We start from the raw sequence: 22,876 nt of genomic DNA on the forward strand, positions 1-22,876 counted from the left end.
TAGTGGGGGGGAGGGCCCTGACAGACCGAAGTCTGCCTTATTAATCTAAGGCCCAGACGTCGGCCTATCATACACTAAAGTACAGGGGCATGAACAGATGCCCCTGTACGGCCGTTCTATGCACCTACCCACCTTCAGGTGGAAGCCACACCCAGGACTGCGTGCGCCATGGAAGACGGTGCCACGCCCAGGCTGTAGAAAGCAGCGAAAGTCGAGGGAGACGCCCAACTCGCTGCCGTGCAGACGTCCTGAATGGAAACCCCTCTGCAGAGGGCCCAGGACGTCGATACACCCCTAGTAGAGTGCGCTCTCAGGCCGTCAGGCACTGGGGCCCCCCTACTAGTGTACGCCAGGCGAATAGCCTCCACAATCCAGCGGGAAAGCGCAGACTTAGTCACCGCCTTTCCCCCAGGCCCGGGGCCCAAGGAAACGAACAGCTGGCTGGGTCGGTCCTGGGCCGCAGTCCTCCGGACATACAGCCGCAAGGCCCTCACTGGACAAAGACAGTGCAGCCTCCGATCCTCCTCTGAGGCAAACGGAGGCGGACGAAAACCCACCAGCACAGTCGGCGTTACCACCGCCAGGTGGTTCTTGGGGATGAACGCCGGGTTGGGTTTAAGAACAACCCTACTGTTATCACCAGCGAACCTCATGCACTCCGGAACTACCGATAGGGCATGCATATCGCTCACCCGTTTCGCTGTTGTCAGCGCAACCAAGAGCACCGTCTTGAGCGTGAGGAACTTTGGTTCCACCGTCTCCAGTGGTTCAAAAGGAGGACGAGAGAGTGAGTCGAGCACCAGGACCAAGTCCCACGTGGGAAACAAGGACCTGGAGACAGGGTGTTCACGCAACGCGCCCTTCATGAACTGGCACACCAGTGGTTGTTTCCCCGCGGTTTTTCCATCGAAACCAACATGGTTGGCCGAGATGGCCGCCAAGTATACTTTGATTGTGGAGAAGGCGTTTCCCAGATCCAACCTATCCTGTAGGAAGGTCAGGATGTCTGCGACCGAAGCCTGGAACGGGACCACAACCGGGGACTGGTCCAAGCACCACTCCTCGAACACACCCCACTTAGTTCCATAAACGGACCTAGTGGAGTGTGCCCTAGCGGCCTGAATAGTCGCCACCACTCTAGGTGGAAGCCCGGTCGCAGTCAAATTTTCAAATTTTCTCACGGGCCAGACCCACAGATCTAGGTCTGCGGGTCTGGGATGATGAATCTCGCCCCCCGCCTGCTGCAGCAGGTTCTCTCGCAGCGGGAGGGGCCAAGGTCGCTCGTATAGGAGGGGAGCTATCTCCGACCTCCAAGTGCCCCATGCTGGAGCCACCAGCAGCACCGTCAGGCCCCGGAGCCTGATCCGTTCCAGAGTGGGGTGGATCAGCTCCAGCGGAGGGAACGCATAAAGTAGCCCCCCCGGCCACTCGTGCGCCAGGGCGTCCAACCCCAGCGGAGCCTGGCCTTTCATTGAGAAAAACAGCGAGCATTTCGCGTTCTCCTCTGATGCAAACAGGTCCACTCGGGCCGCCCGAACCTGACCTTTTTCGGCCGGTGGGGCTGTGAGCGCCTCAGCGTGAACAAGGACAGTGTGGAGGTTCCCCGCTGGGGCTGGGCCGGGTGTCGGGGGGCCGCGGTCCGCTCGTCGTGCTGCTTGGCCTGGTAGGGAGTGAGGACGTCGTCATCAGCCTCATCGTCGCCGACCGAAACGACGCTCCCCGGCGCGGAAGAGTAGTGGGAGGCCGCACGGTGCTCGGTGTGGCCCCCGGGTGGGGTGGGATCGGCTCCCCTGTTCAGAAGTCCAGGTACATGAGAGGCGTTGATTGACTCCAGGTGCGTGTTGCACCATAGTATCAACCTTCGTGCCAAGCCGTCCAAGGTAGGAGACCGCAGGCCTCCTTGCTTGTTGATGTAGGCCATGGTCGTGGTATTGTCCGTCTTGACCAGAACGTGACATCCACTGATGTGGGGTCTGAAGCGCTTTAATGCCAAAAAGACCGCCATCAACTCCAGGTAGTTGATGTGGGCCGCCCTCATACTGCGGTCCCACACACCCCTGGCCACTAACCAAATAATAGGCCACACCCACTTCATCAACTACTTTAATTGGACACAGGTTTGTTTAATTTATTTAAAAAAAGGAGCAGTGTGATGTCCAAAAAGTGTGTTATATAACTTTTAATATGTTGTTGGCTATGAATGAAAATCCGCCTATTGAGAAAAATAACAAAATGTCAAAAAATATAAAAAGCTGCTCCTATGGAAAGGCTATCATATTTTTATTTACTTATATTGGCCCAAAAAAACAATTTAGTATAGGTAAGGTTTTGCCGACTTAGTGGTACCGATATCTGGTCTGGCCCAAGGACTCACCCGAGACAGGGGTGTGACAACCGGACTCACACTCTCTCTCTCTCTCTCTCTCTCTCTCTCTCTCTCTGATGAAGTGTAAAACATACACAATAGTGCTGTAATGTAGTGTCGGATTACGCACACTGCATGTCTCTCTCTCGAACTCCCTCTCTATCTGACAATTTGTAAAACATACTCGATAGCACTGTGATAGGGTGTCGGATTACGCACACTGCATGTCTCTCTCTCTCTCTCTCTCTCTCTCTCTGTCTCTCTGTGTTTGCGTCAGTAGGAGCTGTGTAAAATAAACGTATAGCAGGCGGATAGGAACTTGAGCCCGATTCACAAAAAACAGATGTCGTTGAGCGATTTGACTAGGGGTTCCAATCATTTGCGGTGCATCCGGCTTGTTTGTGGGAGGGAAGCTGGATGGGGAGGGCATTCTTTGTCGCTGCACTAGTGACTCCTACAGGTTCGTCAAAGGCACCTGTCAGCAGACGTGTTGAACTATGAGGAATCTACACATTCTCACTCTCAGGTCGTACTATGGTGATGATTAAGGCAACATCTACTGTCGTGTCAGGATAAGGATAATCCTTTTTTTAACAGGTCGTTCAGTTAAGTCCTTGCGGTCTTGTTTACAATGAGAACCTGTGAGCAATTAGGGGTTAAGAGTCTTGCTCAGGGACAGATATAATTTCATCGACACATATGCTGACCTGGCCTGGATTCGAACCTGGGGCAACCAGGGCCTCTGGCTCCCTAGGCGGGCTCACTAACCACTCAGCTATGGTGACCCCTCAGACATTTGAGGGGTCACCCACTCAGACATTTGACACAACATGTAGTCCTGCTAAATGTGACTGACAATGGAATGCAGGCGTGTGTTCTCACTCCCAACTCGTAAACAGGTTGATATGCCAATAAAAAGGTTTAAAACAAGAAAGAAGCGCCGTCAGAAGTGCCCTCGATAGGGCACTCGGGCGGCGCAGTGGTAAAGTGCCTGCCCACCACTGCGGAGGTTGTGGGTATGAATCCACCGCGGTCCTCTCAGTAAAGCTCACCACTTGCAGGTGAAAAGAAGCAGTAGGCTTAGGCGATTCCATTGTATTGCAGTGTATTGGATGAGGAATGTGGTTGCAATACCATCCCTAGAACCAACCATTAGGGGTCACCAGAGACAATATTACACAAGTGGCAGGACTAAATTGAGAGAAAGGGGAAAAATTGGCACGCATGTAGTGCCCCAGACAAGACCCGGCCTCAACAACTCAACAACGAGCTTAGCTCTATTGGCACGGTGGGTTGTGTGTCGGTTAGCCGAGTGGGAGACTGGAGTACGATCCCAGCTCAATGCAAATCACTACATCTGGCGTAGTCGGCAGGGTATGAAGGAGGTTCTCGTGTGAGGGACATGAAGGACATCGTGCGTTGTTGTGCGCATCGTGAGCGGCGTGAGGTGTGAAGCGAGAGGACGTGCTCCCATAAACCAAGGGCCAAGACCCAGCCACAACAACTCTGCCAATCGAGTTTATCTCTATTGGCACGGTGGGTTGTGTGTCGGTTTGCCGAGTGGGAGACTGGGTACGATCCCAGCTCGGTGCGAATCATTACACGCACACAAAATAAATATGACACTGGTCAGTCTAGTAGTGTGCAAGATATGCTGTGTACAGAGACACAGACACAAAAAAGTACGGACACACAGGGGCGAATCAGCATGCCATATCTCTTGCCAGAGAAAAATACATTTTATTATGGAACAACTGTTAGCATTTGTTGCGGACTGTTGATGTCATGTTGATGCATACGTGCCGTATAGCCGTTTCTATACTAATGCAAATTTCAGTAAGCTCAGTAGGAGGAAAGAAAGAAAAACAAGTAATATCAGGAGCACACGTCACGCTTTCACTTACATGCGTCAAATGAAAATGTGAGATGCAAGAAAATGCGTGGATATACTGTAATCTATCTGGATTAATGACGTCAAAGAGCTGTAGCATAATAGGCTTAATCAGGATCCCCTCTCTTAACACGTAAAGTTTAATCACATTTATGACAAAGTAGCCGTACTTAGTCACCCTAATGTATCTATTTATTTTACGATATTGCTCACCCCCAAGAGTGACCAGTCACACATGCAGGTCACAACCTAGCAGTAGCAGTTGCACTTTGTTTACAGCTTCTTTACCTCATTGTTTCTCAAAAGTACTGAGGTGGTTCCATGGGGTCTCAAACAAAATTGGTTAATATAGCATCAAAATCAGTTTAACCTCTTTAAACCTATTTTATACTTTGACTAGCCGATCTATAAACTCACAACGCATCGCACATCTATGTGTTGTGAGCTTGTAGTTCATAGACTATTTTTGAAAAAGTTTGAAAATGGGTTTAAAATATTAAAATAAATATCTTGACATTTTTAACCACACAAATCTTTTCAAAATATTTTGGGTCTACGGCCAAAAATTACATTTTAAATTTTGAGGTCCTCGGTGTGAAAATGTTTGAGAATTATCTTCACCTCACGTAATTGGCGAATAATACAATCGGCTGCTGGCTGGGCATGTAGCCTATCTAATAATCTAATCTCATCCTTCCAGCCTACATACATACATACATACACACACGTGCTGAGGACGTTGCCACAAAGCTAATTTGCCTTCTCACATTTCTGCTTGCCATTGGTCCAGAATGATGTCATCCACTGAAGAGACAATAGACCCCTCCTCCTCCCCATCCCTCCCCCCCCTGTCTCCCTCACACACACACACACACACACACACACACACACACGCAGCCCACAACAGTGACACACACACATGACGTTAGTTATGGCTAAGCACTTTTGATAGCCTTAATAAGCATGTATTTATTTACGTATATAATGTATTTTAGGGTCGCTTCACTTGTAGATACATATGTTCCTATTTAAATAGGGACCCTTTTTTGTTGGCTATACTTGCACAAAATAAGGCTTTGGGTTGGAGGATCGCTTCACATCTGGATGGATCATCATCATGCCAGTGCCCGATCCAGTGGATCCACCGCCACACTACAAGACCAGATCTCTGTTTGCTGCACATTCATGATGGGGATACTACGGGACTGCCGTTCCTGATGTGAGTTTTCATTTTTAATAATTTACTATAAGACTATATAGTAGCCTGCATGTGTAGGCTACTCACTCTGGTTGCTTATTTCTTGGTCCGTATCGCCGTCTCTGTATTTAGTTCAGTGATATGAATAGTCATGTTATGCGTATAGGCTACAACACATAAACTGTTATAATAGTATAATAAAGTATAATAGATGCTGTTGTCTAGAGTAGACTATGGACACTGACGCCATGCAATCAAAAATATGCGACACTTTAAAAAAATATATATAAATCACATTAAAACGCCTGGTGTGATATCTGCTATCGACAATTATTATTATTAATAATGATTAATTAAGCTGAATAAACAAGCGGCAGTTAATTGCTTTAATAAGCTGCCGCTTAGTTTATTCAGATTACATGGCATAGGGCATGGAGTGGGTATAAAGACCAGTGGGCCATTAGGCTATAATGTTTATATAATATATAATAATATAATAATGTATGCCGGCCGGGCACATCAAACATAATATAGGCCTTTAGGATTGTCTTGGGCCCTGTAGCCTGGCCGTTATAAGGTTGATCCTTCAACAGTGTTGCCAGATTGTGTGAGAGAAACAAGCAACCAGGTTATGGAAAACAAGCCCAAAAGAAGCGACTGTAATGGGCCACATGAGCACTTTCTTTAAACATATACATCGGCTATTTGAAAATAGCAGATCTACAAGCTCACGACGTTGTGAGCTTGTAGATTGTAGATCTGCTATTTTCATTTAAAATCTGGGGAGGGGGGGGGTTTGAATATTTTGGAATATTTTAACAACGCAAATCTTGTATGGAGGTCCCTGGCACAACATATTTTCAGGTGGGGGTCAGTGGACAAATATACTAATTTGGGGGTCCATGACATGAAAATGTTTGAGAACCACTGGTTTAAACAACAACAGGAAACAAGCCCAAATAAGCAACTACACTTTAGAAACAAGTCCCCCCCCCCCCCCCCCCCCAAAAAAAACAAAAACAAAACAACAACCCGCAACTACCAATATTTACAAGCAACTTTACTTAACAGAAACACCAAGCCCAAAGTCGCTTATTATAAGCGGACATGGCAACACGGTCCTTCATCGTGGTTTAGGTTCAAAGCTTGTTTTACCAAGATGCGAAAATCTGCAGAGACATTAAGGCTGTGCAGCACCATCTAGTGGACAGAAGTATGACGCATTGAATGGAGCTACAGTACGTAGTAAAGCCAGTGAATAAGCATGACATGAATTCGATGTAATTGCGTTACTTTGCTGACATCGTTCTGCACAACAACACGTCTGATATGATGTTGTGGAATAATGCAATGTAATTGGAAAATACCCATCAGCTCACAGTCGTGCAGTAGCAGGTTTGATGCAACATAGGCTAGTGCATGCTGTAATATGATGTTGCCTTTTATAGGATGTGGTGCAATGAGGACGATGCCTTGGCATAAAACGGGAAGAAAAACATAGACAAAGCTGTGTGTGTGTGTGTGTGTGTGTGTGTGTGTGTGTGTGTGTGTGTGTGTGTGTGTGTGTGTGTGTGTGTGTGTGTGTGTGTGTGATATTTCATATGGTGGCATGGAAGTGCAACACATTTCACGAAATAAATGAGCAAATCATTAAACAAATTTACTGCAAGCAATTAACAGGAAACATACAGAGATACTGTTTACATGGGGTCACACATAGAAGGCATGCAACCTGGCTAGTAAAGTAACTAAGTACATTTACTCAAGTACTGTACTTAAGTACACTTTTGATGAATTGTTACTTTCCTGGAGTATATCCAATTGTCAATTCTTTACCTCAGAGGCAAATATTGTAGGCCTACTTTTTACTCCACTACGATTATTTGAAAACTTTAGTTACTAATTACTTTGTAGATTTGGATTATTATTACAAAAAATGCATTAACCGCAATATACTTCGGCTATTTGAAAAACGTGTCGCGATGGGACACGTTGTGAGCTTGTAGATCTGCTATTTTCAAAAGATTTGTTTGTATACATATTGAACTGGGACATTCTGCATAATGAGTATTTTTACTTTTGGTACTTTAAGTATATTTTGATGCCAATACTTTTGTGCTTTTACTCAAGTAAATTTTAAATACTGGACTTCTACCAGTAACAGCGTAGGCTGCTTCTACATTGTAGTATTGATACTTTTACTTAAGTAAAAAAATTGCAGTAATTTTTCCACCACTGCCCGCAGGCACAGTGATGTATCACTGCTCAAGTCAAAATAAGTCAACAACACCTCCCACCCAGAGAATAGACATAAGGACCCTGTGGCTCAGTTCCTGGTTTTAGATGTTCAGGTTATATCGTTGCTGTCGGGCATAAACCTCTTATCTCTATATTTTAACGTTGTGTGTTTTTTTCGTAAATGAACTTGATCACACAACGACAGCGTCACACAAAAGCATCAAAAGTAGCAGATCCACAGGCTCGTTTTGAGCTTGTAGATCTGCTACCTTTGCTATTTTTGAATTTTAATCTTGAAAAGTAACAGTTTTGGACATGTATGAGGTTTCCACCCGACAGAGACGATAACGTTCAAGCACTCGTCTTAACGTAAAAGTACACTTTGAAAGCCAACACGAAGAGGACAGAGTGACAGGCAGTGTTCAGATCGTGAATTAGATGTCCACATATTTCAAACGTGTATGTTTTTGGAACGTTTATTTAAAGCTCTTGGAGCTCACCTCCAAGCAGCAGTCTAAGGGTCACCAAAATCATCAGGGGATGTGCAGGTATAGGCAAAATATATCTAAATATATACATGTTAATAATAGTGTGTTATGAAGTGTTTGAACACACTGCTGCCTTTAATGTTATTTTTAAAGCCCATAACGCTGACTTTTGATCTGTTTGATCTATTCCCGTCATGCGGCTAGTTCCGTACATTCTAAAATATCTTTTTTCCCAAACAAGCTGTACTGTAGCGTTGGTATTAATAGAGCTTACAGAGGTTTGTTCTGTTCCTTCTGTATGCAACATTTATGCAGAGAAGGTTGACCGAGCAGTCATGTTTCAGCAACACCCAGCTTCACATACGTAGATTCTGCTGTTGAGGCCCTGAGCATTTTCACCAAAGCAACCGGGGTTAATAAATACCTTAAATCTCGTTGGAAGCACATCTTCAGGAGACAGTGTTTCTGTTTCTAACTCTTATTTTGAGCCCATCATGAATCGTACCACCATGGGTAGGGATTTGAACTCATAATAGTCACATTACAGTGCCTGCAGGCCTAACCTCTGCATCCTTGTGTTGATGTTGATGTTGATGTCACTTTCTCGGGGCCAAGATCGTTTAAAAGCCATGTGATCTATGGCAGTGATTCTCAACCTTTTTAATTTGAATGACCCCCAGTTTGATATGCATTAGGTCAGAGGGACCCCATTTGATTATGATTTGTATCACTGGGAACCGAGTCTACACTGTAAAATCTGTATTAATTAAACTCTCTGAGTTACAGACCCCTAAAGGTCCATTTGGTTCCTAATTATCAATAGTTTAGCTGGGGACCTCCTGGAACCTTCCCAATGACAGCTAGGGGTACCCAGACCCCATTTTGAGGTCTATGAGACTGACGTAAAGAAAACACAACATTTCTTATGGCATCAAATACAAAACACGTGATTAATGTTAATATTACTGTCATTACATATGTATTCTGGCTTACTGATTTTGGACTTTTAGATTTTTGTTTTATTTTAAGAATTTGGTGCTAAAATTAACACTAGAATTAGTGTATGAGAGATCTTTTATAAATGGTTTCCTCTGGTAAGAAAACTGTAACTTCAACAATGTACAATTTACAATTTAGGCATGTAGCATGACGCTCTTAATCCAGAGCAGGTAAATACGAGGCAATTACATCAAATGCATAGAAATAGTAATCTAGGATCATAGGTAAACCAAGAACCTATCATCAGTCTAAAACAGTATAATATCAAAAAATTAATAATCTGTACATTGAAACTATTCACACTATAGGATGCCAGGTCTTCAACAGCAGCTTCCCATTCACTTCTCAGCATAGCTGTCACCTCCCTGTGTTACACTGTGTAGTTTAGCAGTGTGCCACTCATAGATTAACTTCTGTCAATACAGGCAGCCAATGTCAGCAGGTTTGTGAATTTTGCTCAGCATGACGCCAGTGCTATCGACTGTATTCTTATAACTCTGGTGGAGCATGACGCAACAATTCCCGTAGGCTTGTGTTTGATACCTCACAAGCTGCCTCATCATATTTGGTGAAACATTATATATTATTATATATATATTTGTTTTAAATAAGTGCATGGGCATATCAGTCAGTGTGTAGACCATACATGGGCAACTGGCGGCCCGGGGGCCACATGCGGCCCCCACCTTCACTTAATGCGGCCCGCAGGTTAATATTGGAATACTGATATATTATTTATTTCAGCTGTTACTATTCCAAACATGCAAACATGACCCGCTTTAATTACTTCAGTATATATTATAGTAGCTTAATGACTTAATGACTTTTTTATGTCCAATGTATTTGTATTTAAGTTCAAAAGGTATGAAATGCATTTATAATTAAATACAAGTGTTAGTTTTCAGGATTCCAATTCAAAAATAGAAACAAAAAATCTGGATTCCAATTCAAAAATAGTAAAAATAGCAGATCTACAAGCTCAAAACGCGTCGCGGTGCGACGCGTTTTGAGCTTGTAGATCGGCTATTTTTGCTACTTTAGTGTGACATAGAATGGCGAAGTACGGCATTCATTTACGGAAAAGGTTAAAATACGGAGATAAGAGGTGTCTGCCCAACAGCATATGCAATGTGGCCCTCTGGAGTGAGTGTGGAAATATAGAGGCCCTTTCCATCATCAAAGTTGCCCACCCCTGGTGTAGACGCTACACTGTAGAGTAAGCATGGGGGGCGGGTACGGTCAGGGAGGGAGGGTTGGGATCCGGAACCGGAGGAATCGGAGGAACCGGATCCAACATCGAGGAACCGGAATCGGTTCCGTCTCATTTGTAACCGTTTCCGGAACCGTTTTTTTATTTATCACACTGTCAGAAGCTGGTGTGTGGACTTCACGGCTGCTATATGCAATTACAATTACAACATTTTAATGTCAAGGACCACCATAACTCTGAGAAACTGAGAACCAAACGGACCTGTAGTAAAATGACTGTCCAAAGTTTCTGGCTTAACATAATTGCACAATTGAGGGTAGTCTCCCATAGCATTATCGATTTGGCTTCTAAAGAATCAACTGGCTGTAAAACGGATTGATTTTTGTAACCTTTGTTTATCCAAGGTTACCGATCACACTTGCTCTTCTTTTCAGCAATGCTGTGTTTCACATTCAAACAAATAGGCTGCATACATTCACACCTTGACCCTGGTAGATAGAACCCCTGTCTGCTGTTGGCTGATAAGATAGGAGTTAATGTCTCTTTCACGAACGAGCATCACTCAATTTGGCAGGTGGTCTCTTGTATGTCTAGAATATCTTTCAGATTGGTCTAATCAGGGTAGAAGCAGAATTTCACTATTAGTTAAAAACGGTATATTGTTGTATAAGCAACACTAACAGATTTATAACAGTATTAAAGGACCATAATGGTCCTTTGGCATGTTTAGTCCACCGACTATATACTTGGCACACAACATTTTCCAAAGCATTGGTATGCGTTCATTTCAGTACGGTATGAAAATCATCTGCAGGGACTTTGAAACTAGCTTGAGATAGGTTATCAAACACCCAAAATTTCACAGCAACGTCACATTATCGTTTCATTTTTACATTTTACTCTGATGTGTTGCTGACGACTCTTTCGGTTGTTCTTGTTCATCAACACTTTGCTGTCACATTGAAGGAAAATCTCATGATGTACGTTCGGGACACATAGGCGTCGAAACTGGTTTGAATCTTGAGACATTTTTCTTTTTGACAGCAGTGATGAGTAATACATGACCCAGAACTATTCCAATTCTGTCCAACTTCCCAGCAATGCTAATATCAAATGGCATCAATAGCTTCTACAAAGGGATTTTAGAAGGCTGGGTGTTGCTGTAGAATATAAGCACCCAGTGTGGAAGCTATAGTTAATTGGAGTTGAGATACTGATGTGTTAAAGAAATATTAACCTATTCTCTTCTGTCATTATGAAAACACAGAGGTAATGCATGCAGGAGGGCAGTTCCCCCGTGTGTTTAGTCTTTGAGATAGACATTAGGAACAGTGGGAGGGATAATAGTGTAAGGGAATGACAGCTTAGTGTAATTATGTGTGCTGCAGGGGGCCCGGCTATTTGACCTTCTGACTCTTAACACATCCGTTATGTTCACAATGTGAATCCTTTAACATCACAGGCAGCACAGCTCAGCGTGACACATCTTTTACCGTAAACATTAATGCATAGCCTACTTAGATATAGACTATATATATTTCATTTCCTTAATCTCTTTCTAATGCTTGTTAACCCATTAAGACCGGGAACGCATCTGTCTCATTTTAGATTTTTTTGGCTATTCAAAAATACTGAACATTTATAACTAAAATCTTTGCTTTTCTGGGGGTCTTACAGGGTTAATTCTACCTGATTAGCTTGCCTCTGTACATTCCCTTTGACTCTGGCTTAGATCCACTGAAAAGCACTATGGCAGACCTGCTGCCTACCATTCTTACAAACCTATTTCATGTGAGAGTTGGAAATCGTCATAAAGCTAGCCTCTATTCTCTTGATTTATTTCCAAGTGCAGTACCAGACACATACTGACCTCATAGCTTCCCCATGCATCACAGTCAAACGGCTTGTTACATCAGCGCTATGTTCTATAACCCCTTTAAATCGCTGTGGACTAGCACATTTAATTAGATGTCCTCTTGTGCTGGTTTTGAATCACTGCTAACCAGGCTTACCGGAATACTAATGGTATTCTAACTAGACTTAGCAGTATTCTGGATACGAATTGTATGCCAGTTTGCTGAGGGAGAAAAGTCAGCCAAGACCACACCATACTGGTCCAAAATGAACAAAGAATGTACTGCAGTACTGTATAGGTATACTCAGTGCTTTTATAGGTTTTCAGAAGTCAATTTTAAGCACATTTCAGGAATATTTCAGCTGCGTATCAGATCAGTCTGAGCAATGCTTGTCTGAAGCACAGTATCAGACTGCAGGCATTAAATCTGGTGATTGTGATCAAATATCAAAAGTAATTACAAATGCATATTGTTCTGCAGATCATATGTTGTGCCACTTAGTGATCAGAAAAGCTGACTTAAAAATGTTTTACATTTTGTTGGTCAGACCATGTGGTTGGTCAAACCATGCGAAATGCTTCTATGCTACTGTATAGAGAATTATCTATTCACAAGAAACATTGGATATTGAGGATGATTTTACAATGTTTAGTTCGCATTTAAGTCAAAATTCAGAAGCGATTAATTGAATTCAACAATTGTGGAATGTCGCTGCAAAGTTGCTCCCAAACTAGAGTCAAACATTGTAAAATATTCCTCCGAGTGTTCAGTGAATAAAAAAGGGCCTCTACTTGACATCCTCAGTATATATTCATTTATTTGTAACTCTGAGAGTGTACAACAATGCAATGTGCACTCTCAGAGCTAAATGAGCACTGAAGATTTTACTGTGTACTCTTCTTTGCCGAAAGCAAGCGTGTGTGATGTGATCAGAGCGAGGGTGACTTCTACCATGACAAAACTGGGTCAATGTAACCCCCACCCCCCTTCACCACAGGCAAAAGAAAAAAAGAGAGATGAGGATGCTGTCACCAGACATTGTGCGTGGATATAGTAAGCATGAGGAAGCGCACGCGTGGGGTATTCTCTCTATTGGTCGGTATATGTGTTTTGTGGGACTTGAACATGCTGTCAGTATGTGATGTGAAATGTCTCCACCCCCTCCCTGTAATCTGTGGTCTTCACTGTGTCATGTCATGATCTGTCACCCTGCATCTTCTGCCCCCAATATCTTATTATTATTATTATTAATATTATTATTATGTCAGTATTGACTCCTCCCACTCTTGCCCGAGCAATGATTGTTAATTACAGTGCAAGTGAAAGCCTCTCAAATTATGTGCTGGCTAATATCTAATAGCAGTCTTAAAGCTTAAACCCCCAATCTTATTATAGGCTAACCCATATAGGCTAAAAATAGGTTAAATGTAGGAACATTGTCGACATTCTGCAGGCACAGAATACAGACAGACTTAGAATACTTAATTATTTCATATATATTTAAAATAATATATGCAAAGGATACTTACTACACATCCTCATTGTGAGCACAGTTTATGGGCTTAATTCTGTTTTTATCAGCAAAAGAAAAAAGTCCTGGGACCAGTTTCTGTTTATCAACCTTTTGAAGTATTTTAAGAATTTGTGATGATTGCACTAAACTATAAAACCATCCATCTCACAGAAACATTGATGACAAAATGCTTATTTATAGGCTGTGGTCAGTTGTTGCCTCTAGCAGTTACAGTGCCTGATTTCTTTCTGAGCCATAGTAATTGGTCTCTCTCCAAGAGAAACCAACTCATCATGTTGTTTCTTTATGTGTAATACATGTCAAGGCCTATAGGTGAATAATTCTTATTATATCACTGGCATTAAATCATTGTATTATTGCAAAATTGAGGCCACATTTAGGGATATCAAAATTGTAAAATTAAATATTATCTGATTTACAAAATAACAGATCCAAAGATTAAATGGTATAGCAATTGTTCTATTTGTGATATTCATCTAATCAAGAGTTGGAGGCAATCATTTCCCCCTCACATTAGTTGATGCACTCTGTCTATTATAGTCAATTATTTATACCTAGAATTATTTAAGATAAAACAGCTGACAACAGACAAGTGATAGATAGTTCCAAGCAGTTATAAGCAAGCAAGTTGCAAGTAGAGAGCATCTTGGGGAAGTCACTCTCAGTAGTTATATACCCATATATTAAAACATATTATGTTCACTGATAGCTGACCATAGGTGTTGTAATCTGCTGGCTCTGTAGCTGTTTTGCAATTACAAAAAGCTCTACTTTTCAAGGTCATTACGCTTTATTGTCTGGAGGAGTGAAGCAATGTTTACAATGCATAGAGTAGACATATCTTTAGGCTTTGCCAGGTAAACAGAATTTGCCAGCAAAAAGTTTGACTTTTTAAATGCAAAACACCAAAACATAAAGATGTTTTAATGTTTGGTTAATGACCATGATGTAAGGTGAATAATATCATTTCAAGGTGCATATAAATGAATGGAATGGATTACACCTTCCATCAAGTCATGTTATAATGTATTTGGCATCAGTAGATTATACGGCAAAACAAGTCATTTAATCATACATTGATAAATTGTTGATAGCGTGGATGTGCAATTACTACATTAAATTGCAATGCAGGTTACAGTTGACATAAAAAAGGTGGTTCATGGCCTCTGGCCAACCGTCCATTCAAAGCATTTAATATTTACATTGTTGGGAATAATCTCTTACATAATACTGTAGCTCTGTTACAGAATGTTTGGAGAGTGTTTGCCAGTGGTTACGATATCAATGCCACCACGTTCAAAGATCAACAACAACGGAAGTTTTGAATGTTATCATTTCTTCCACATTGATCAACCCCACATATCATAGTTTAATTTGAATGCTCTGTTAAAGAGAGAAATAATGCCTCTATATAACAACTTCATATATTTCATGACATCCTTATAGTTTTCCTTTCAAATTCCGCCAATGTTGTGAAAGGAAAGATGGCCCTGGTCCAAAATCAGAGTCTGTATTGGTGGTCATTTAATTAACTTTATACTTTCATAAAAAGAAACCAAAGGATTGACTTGCATAAATATGCAAAACATTAGTATCCTTTATTTGCTGTTGTCTGTGTCGTGTCTTGTTTGGTAATATCTCCTGAATCTGGCTTACACTGTACATAAAGGAATGAACTATTGCCCTTTTGACTAAATTAGCATAAAAGCCTATATTCTTCAAAATATTACATACCATAGAAAATAAAGTGCTCATACAAGCATGCACTGTATTGTGTATGTATTCTATGTACTGTCACGCAGTATTTGTCATATGTTATTAGTGTGTGTGTGCTCTTTGTGTTTTGATTGATCGAATGTAAAGTATGCCCCACAAACAAATATGAATCACAGTAATTATCTCATATCTCATCATTCTTCTTCTCTCTCCGTCTTCAATGTACAGCGCCACGTAGACCCAGATGCCTCCCCTTCCACTCGACGAGCGCATAGTGGTTATTCAGCGGCCCAAACACTCGGCCCTGTGTGAGGGCTCCCCGCAGACCATTGCGCACTCTCAAATATCAAACTCTGTGAACGGCCACGTCACCCGTCCGCCTCACCTCCACCCTCCCCACCAGCCCCACTTCTATTCTCCTCCCGGTAACTCTCTACCTCTGGAATGCAAGCGCAGACCCCCTCGCCCCCCCCAGCAGAAGTTCAAGGGAGACCACCAGGCTGTAATTGTCCCTGTGGATGTCGGGCACGTCCCTAGCCACTGCCACAGCAACGGCACGGTGACTCTGGGCCCACGGCTCCCCTCCCACACACACACCATTGACATCAAGTTGTCGCTGGACAAAGGCCTGAAAGGAGGTGGGTTCAACTCGTTAAGGCGCAGTGGAAGTGCAAAAGGCGGCCGAGGGAAACGCGTCTCTTTACATTTGGAACAGGGACAAGGTGAGAAAAGGGCTGGAACTGCAGTCAGGCCCGCCGGCGCCGCCGAACACAACCTCTCGCAGAGGAGTCACCATCAAAGTCAGCTGCCGGCCTCCCCCGGGGGACCTTTGCAGTTTGTCCCGGCCCAAGCACAGCATTATAAATCCAGGAGAGAAAAGGAGAGGGAGAAAGCTATTGCCACCGGTAGCTATCCTCCAAGAAGCAACCAAGAATTTCCGTCTCTTGGCAACAAGAAGAGTTCCAAACTGGGAACTGTCCATCAAAACCACCACCCCCAGAACGTGCCCTTCCATCACAACACTGTCCCTGTGCCCCAGCCCCATGCTGCCGTCCTGAACCCCGGATACCCCTCTCCCCCCCAATCCCACCCCTCCCGTGGCCCGATCTCCTTCCCACAGTTCAGCCATCCTCACACGTCCCGTGGCCGGGACCACCGCCCTCACATTATCCACGGTTTACCCCTCTCCCCCATCTCCTCCCACGGTGGAACCTTCCCCAGCCCCGACCACACCTGCACCATAGACTTTTCCCGTCCCTTCAACTGTGGCTGCTGGAAGTTGGTACGATGCAAAGCTTGCAGGGCGCCCTCTTCTAGCTGCCAAGCAGCAGGAGGCAGCACCACGTCCTCCTTCTCCTGCGCCCACCCTGTCGGAGCGGTGAACCGCGGGGACAGAGCGATGGGGCTGAAAACTCTCGGCAGCTGCCTCTCCACCACCGCCTCCACCTCCAACACCTCGTCGTCCAACAGCACTGTGTCCGACTGCCGAACCAAGCTCTTCAAGCCCATCACCTGTGCCTGCTCCAGGGAGGCGGGCACGTTTGAGAGCCCTGCTATGTTTAGGAAAAAACTGGTGGGGGGATGCCTGCCTTGTACGCCGCTGTCATCGTCCGCCCCTATGCGTGCGCTGCAGAGCTGCGTGACCGGCTGCAACGCCAAAGCCAGCCAGACCGGCAGTTCTACGTGCAGCTACTGTAGCAGCGACCCCATCGTGGTGACTTTCAACCCCCGCCGAGGCAAACCCCCGGGGAGAGGCGTAGTCACGGGGGCCCACCCGATGAGCATGTTCCAATGCGATGACGACGACTACAGCGTGCGCACTATCTGGCCAGAGGAACTGGCCAAAAAGATGACCCACTGCAAAACCCAAAAGAACCACTGTGCGGGGATGGCGAACACCTGCGCGGGTAAGGGTCAGAACAGCAGCAACGGAACCGGCGTCATCCTGGACTGCCACAACCTCCGGGAGTTCCCACAGCCTCAGCTAACGGACCACGCCGGTAGACGGCGCCTGCAGCAGGGCAAGATGGCCGCCCTCGATTTTGTCGGTTCTCGGCAAGACGAGTATCGGAACTCCCTGAAGAGGCTCTTGATCACTAAAGGTGGTGGTGAGGTGGGGATGGGCGACGCTGCTGAGCCAGATGGCGACCTGGCATATCCTCGCTCCCCCCCCTCACCCCGCTCCCCTTCCCCCCAGTCACCCCCCTCCTTTTCACCTCCGCCGTCAGCCCCCAGCACTCTGATCAAACCCAGACCCAGGCAGAGAGAGAGGGGAGAGAGGGACGGAGGACATAATTCCCTTCCGACCGCCCAGTCACTGCACTTGGTCCTCAACTCACTGAATAGAGAGCAAGACGAAGTGCAAGTGCACAGCAGAGGTAGGGATCTCAACACGTCCACCTGAGGGTTCAGGAAACACTCGCCATTGCTTTTGTATTAATCTGAAATATTGACTGTTTAGTCACTTTTCACTATTTAACTGTTTAATTCATTCTCACAGTGAGTAATGTGGCCACGTTTTTATGAATCAAAAATCTAAGGATTCAGTGAATATTCATTTGAGTATAGAGAGTATACAATGATAGGTAATAATGTATACTATATTGCACTGCATTCATCTTTAATAGACTGTCAATAAGAACCTTGGAACAAAAATAGGTATTTTATAATGTATTGGATATACTTATTTTCTTTTCTTCATTGATTGTACTTCATTATTATTATTATTATTATTACATTAAACCCTTGACGAAAATACTGTAGCAGATGCACACAACGTGTTGCAGTACTGTAGATCGGCTATTTTCTGCGAAGTTATTTACTGTAGCCCATGGGAATACGGTCCACTACAGGGCCCATGGGAATAAAGTCAACTAAGTTAAGTGGTTAATGGTATAATACCCCTTTCATCCCAACTCTATATTATGTTGACAAACTGACAAAGTAAACACACAAAAAGAAAAACTATCCCCCCCCCCCATCATACATGGCTATCATCATACATCCAAGTATAAAGTGGTCTTTAATCTCCAGCTTGCCTTCCTCTCCCAGGGCACCTCTCCTTGCCACTCTCCTCGTCGTTGCCGGCTTGTCTGTCAGACGAGGGCGCCATGACTCCCGACGCGGAGAACGCGGTGATCAGCCCCATCCTGCCCTTTGTTTACCTGGGAAACGAGAGAGACGCCCAGGACTTGGACTTGCTGCTACGCCTCAACATTGGCTACGTGGTCAATGTGACCACGCATCTGCCCCTCTACCACCTCAACTGTGGCTTTGTACGCTACAAACGTCTGCCAGCCACCGACAACAGCAAGCAAAACCTGCGGCAGTATTTTGAGGAAGTCTTTGAATTCATTGGTGAGAAGTGTGTGTGTGTGTGTGTGTGTGTGTGTGTGTGTGTGTGTGTGTGTGTGTGTGTGTGTGTGTGTGTGTGTGTGTGTGTGTGTGTGTGTGTGTGTGTGTGTGTGTGTGTGTGTGTGTGTGTGTGGATTATTTGTATTTACATTTGGCAGCTTAAGTTAAGTTACGTTAAGTATATATGGTGCCAAGTACCGTACATTGGTTCATATCGTTGCTGTCGCGCAGACACCAGCTAACTCCATTTTGACGCTTTTGCATTTTTTTCCATGAATCAGTGCCATTGAACACCCTTTAGCCTACGTCTATGTGTTGGTAAAAAAAATGACCATTGAAAAGTATTAAAAAGCACATCTGACAAAACCAGCTAACTCCGTTGGATCCTCAAACTTTCTGCTAAACCAGCTAACTCCACCAAAGGGGTGGAGTTAGCTGGTTTTGCTGACTCCAGGCTCCACCCCCTTTTGACCTCCAACCTCATTGTGAGCTTGGAGGTCCATTCATCTGTTCTTATCAATGATGAACAAAACCTCCTAACTCCACCTTTTAGTTTCGTTTTTTTCATTTCCTGAACAATGAACATTTTGGAGTTAGTTGGTTTCTGCCCGACAGCAGATGATTGATGGTGAGGGCTTTGCAGGAATGCCAAGGTAAAGGGCTGATGCCCTGGCAAGGTACTGTTCTGTCTACAATCAGTGATAGTCACCACATATGCACGAGGTGCTGCTACTTGTATCAATAATTGGAACCATGGCATAAATACATGATAGGAAAAAAGGGGTAGGATATGCACATCCCCACAGTTTCTTTAACTCTTTGCCCGCAGTCGACGAGATTTCTCGTTTTTTTTTTATGGCGTTGCACGCCGTCGACGAGAAAAACACGATTTTTATATAAACGATTGCGCTGTTCTCTGTACCATCCTTGATTATTTTCTCTTCCCACTCACTTTCCGCTCATCCTATGCAAAAATATCCGTTATCCGTTTCCTGTTTTCACATGGTATAAAAACGAAAGGAAAGCTCCGGTTATATTTTATTTTCTCTGGACGACGAACAGTTATCCCTTTTGTGTTTACCAAAAAAAAAATCTGTGACCGGTTGAAAAGCTTATAAAACACGGTGCTGGACCCAAAAAGAATCAAGCGACGAAAAAGGGAATGATAGGCTGCTCCCATCTTTTCTATTACTTTTAGTTTTGCCCATGCAGGGCTTCATTAAGTTCCAATAAACACATGATAGAAAGCTCTTATAGATAGAATCTATAAGAGCTTTGCATTGATTAATCATGTTTACCTTTCTGTGTTTGTAAAAATAAATAAAAGTGTTAAAATGTGCTCCAAAATACTCCATTGGCTGGACACAATTTTTAAGAGGCAGCTAAATTCATGCACAAGAGTGATGAAAATAACGCTGAATGATTTTTTTGTGTTTACGACGTGCGTCTTTGTTCAAGATTTAAGATTCAAGAGGGTTTTATTTGTCACTCACTCATACAGTTATAAGCAGTGAAATGCTGGTGTGGCATACGATAAACAGTAACAACAAGATAATAATACTGATAATACTGGGTGTAATAAAAATATCTAAATAGTGTAAAATAATATAATTCTGAAGAATGGAAATCCCACTCCCTTTAACATTTGACTTGGTTGAAACACAGTGAGAGAGTTTTGAGTTAAACAAGGTGATACATGTATGAGCGAGTGTCAAATAAACCCCTCTTGATTCTCTCGATCCCTGATTCTAGATGAAAGCTGTGCAATCTGAATCATAACATCTCCCCCCACAGAGGAGGCCCATCAGAGTGGACACGGCGTGCTGGTGCACTGCCAGGCAGGCGTGTCCCGCTCGGCAACCATCGTCATCGCCTACCTTATGAAGCACACCCTCATGACCATGACCGACGCCTACAAGTATGTACGCAGTCGCCGCCCCGTGGTGTCGCCCAATCTCAACTTCATGGGCCAGCTTCTGGAGTTTGAGAGGGACCTCAACTCAGGGGTCACGCCTCGCATCCTCATGCCTAAACTTTGTGGCCTGGAGACACAGGTCTGAACGAAGGAGTCAGGGAAAGAGGGTGAAAAGGTTGTCCGTTGTGCAGGGAGAGAGATAATGTTAGCGTTAGCGTTACTACTGTTTTTGACAACCTGGAATAACCTGGAAGGGTTACATTACAAGAGAGAATCTGACCACACTGTCATTTGTGAATATGGCAGTGCAACTGACATAATAGTGCACTTTTATTACTGTGAAACACGAACAAAGAAATAACTGGATGGTTCAGTTATTGAAGTAGCCTGCATAAATTCTTGGCAACGTTATCCTCTTCCGTAATACTGTTTATAAAAATGATGTGCCAATTTCTTTTTGTAAAGGCCTAAACTGTCATTCTCAGATATCTCTTTACCTTTTTTTTTATCCTATTTAGTTTTTCCACTGGTTACATTTTTTATTTTTTGCTAATAACAGAACCACAGAAGCATGGTAAACAAGAACACACTGTCATAATGGACATAGTCCACCATTATCATCCTGCCATGTCCATAGCTACTCTAAAGATTCCATCAAATATAGCACCACAAAGGCTGTTGCAATGCACTTTACCACTTTACATGTATGCTTGGTCCTTTTTGCCAACTGCCTGTCAAGTTATGCAGTTTTCTTCCCGTTTCATTATAATACTTGGAAAGACAATTTATGGTATTGTTTTTAATTTGCTTTATTCTACAGTTTAGTTTAGTTTTATTTTATTTCCTTTTTTTTGTCCCGGAAATGTGCAATAGGCTGGTATACGATATGTGTGGAGTAGGGCTTTAAGGAAAGGAGAAATCTTCAGCCTTGCAATGAAGGTTTATCTGAAAAACGAATTATTTAAGTAAAAAAAAAATCGCAGTATTATTATTCTTTACAAATTGACCTGTGGAATAAGTTAAATTAACAATTACACAGTGTGTGCGACTAATGACATGTCCCCTTAATGTACATAAGGACGGTAATTTAAAAGTGTGGACAGAATGTACTTAAAATACATTACAATTAAGTAGGTCAGAGAGACTTGACGGTATCAGCCGAGAACGCGAGAGTCTATCCCTGTTTCAATGCACTAGACCCCTAGGAGATGGATTGCTGAGGTGGAGTGCAATACCGACCATCAGCTCTCTGTACTTCTCGCATGTCTTGCCGCACCCAAAGGCATGTTACTCATACGCTGGGTTGTCAGTGCCCGGGATCGAACCACTGTTAGTTACAATTAATACACAGATTAATACACTGGAAAAAGGCTACTGAAATGCCTGTCAAGAAATTACGGTAGATTATATATATATATATCTTACAGTGACAATGAAATCAGAGTTAATATAGATATTACAGAGTAACAGTAGATCCTAAATTATCTGGTGAATATTGCACAATGATGGTATTGTCCTACTCTGTGTTTTAGTATGACTTGCAGTAAACACCAAATCAAGGCTACCTTGTACTTCAATTCAAATGATCGAGTTATGTGTCATATTTAAAGGAAATGAATCTCTCATAACTGTAACAGAATATTAACTAGCATCTATCTTTTTTATCTCTCTTTTTGCCTCAGTTACTTATTATTCATTTTTCTTTGATAACTGACTTTGGCTGGCTTTTCTAAATGATAGGCCTATGTGACAATTTTCCACTACTGTTCTAAAGTTTTTTTTACTTGAAAGAGCATCGCAAAACACGACAATTTTGAATTAAAATTGTGGTGGAATCTAAAAACAACTTACATTTAGAATACTCTTGAAGAAATATAACAGGCGTGTCTAATCTGGGCCTCTGGTGTATAAACCATAATTATTACAAAACATACTTACACATTTGAAGTTAAGGGGTGGATGACCGTGGTCAAATAACTTTTATTCTCTTTTTGTATTTATTCTTATTCCACTTTACCTCTATGCATCATTATTCATGAAGGCATTGATTTGATCAGCGATGGTCACTTGGCTCACTGTGAACTCTTTCTGTATAGTGTTACTGTACGTTGT

The 22,876-nt window shown here is 43.3% G+C and overlaps 1 protein-coding gene across 1 annotated transcript; it reads left to right on the top strand.

Moving 5' to 3' along the window:
- Positions 1–16,894: 16,894 nt before the first annotated feature.
- Positions 16,895–20,909, top strand: LOC308089659 (dual specificity protein phosphatase 10; the record flags this gene model as incomplete). The annotated part of the gene is made up of 3 exons (XM_080434518.1): positions 16,895–17,873; positions 18,547–18,852; positions 20,644–20,909. The coding sequence occupies 3 exons, from the start codon at positions 16,895–16,897 to the stop codon at positions 20,907–20,909; spliced, it is 1,551 nt and encodes a 516-aa protein (XP_080290644.1).
- Positions 20,910–22,876: the final 1,967 nt, after the last annotated feature.

This window comes from Gymnoscopelus braueri (assembly GCF_963280865.1).
Source record: "Gymnoscopelus braueri genome assembly, chromosome: 8".
NCBI lineage: Eukaryota > Metazoa > Chordata > Actinopteri > Myctophiformes > Myctophidae > Gymnoscopelus > Gymnoscopelus braueri.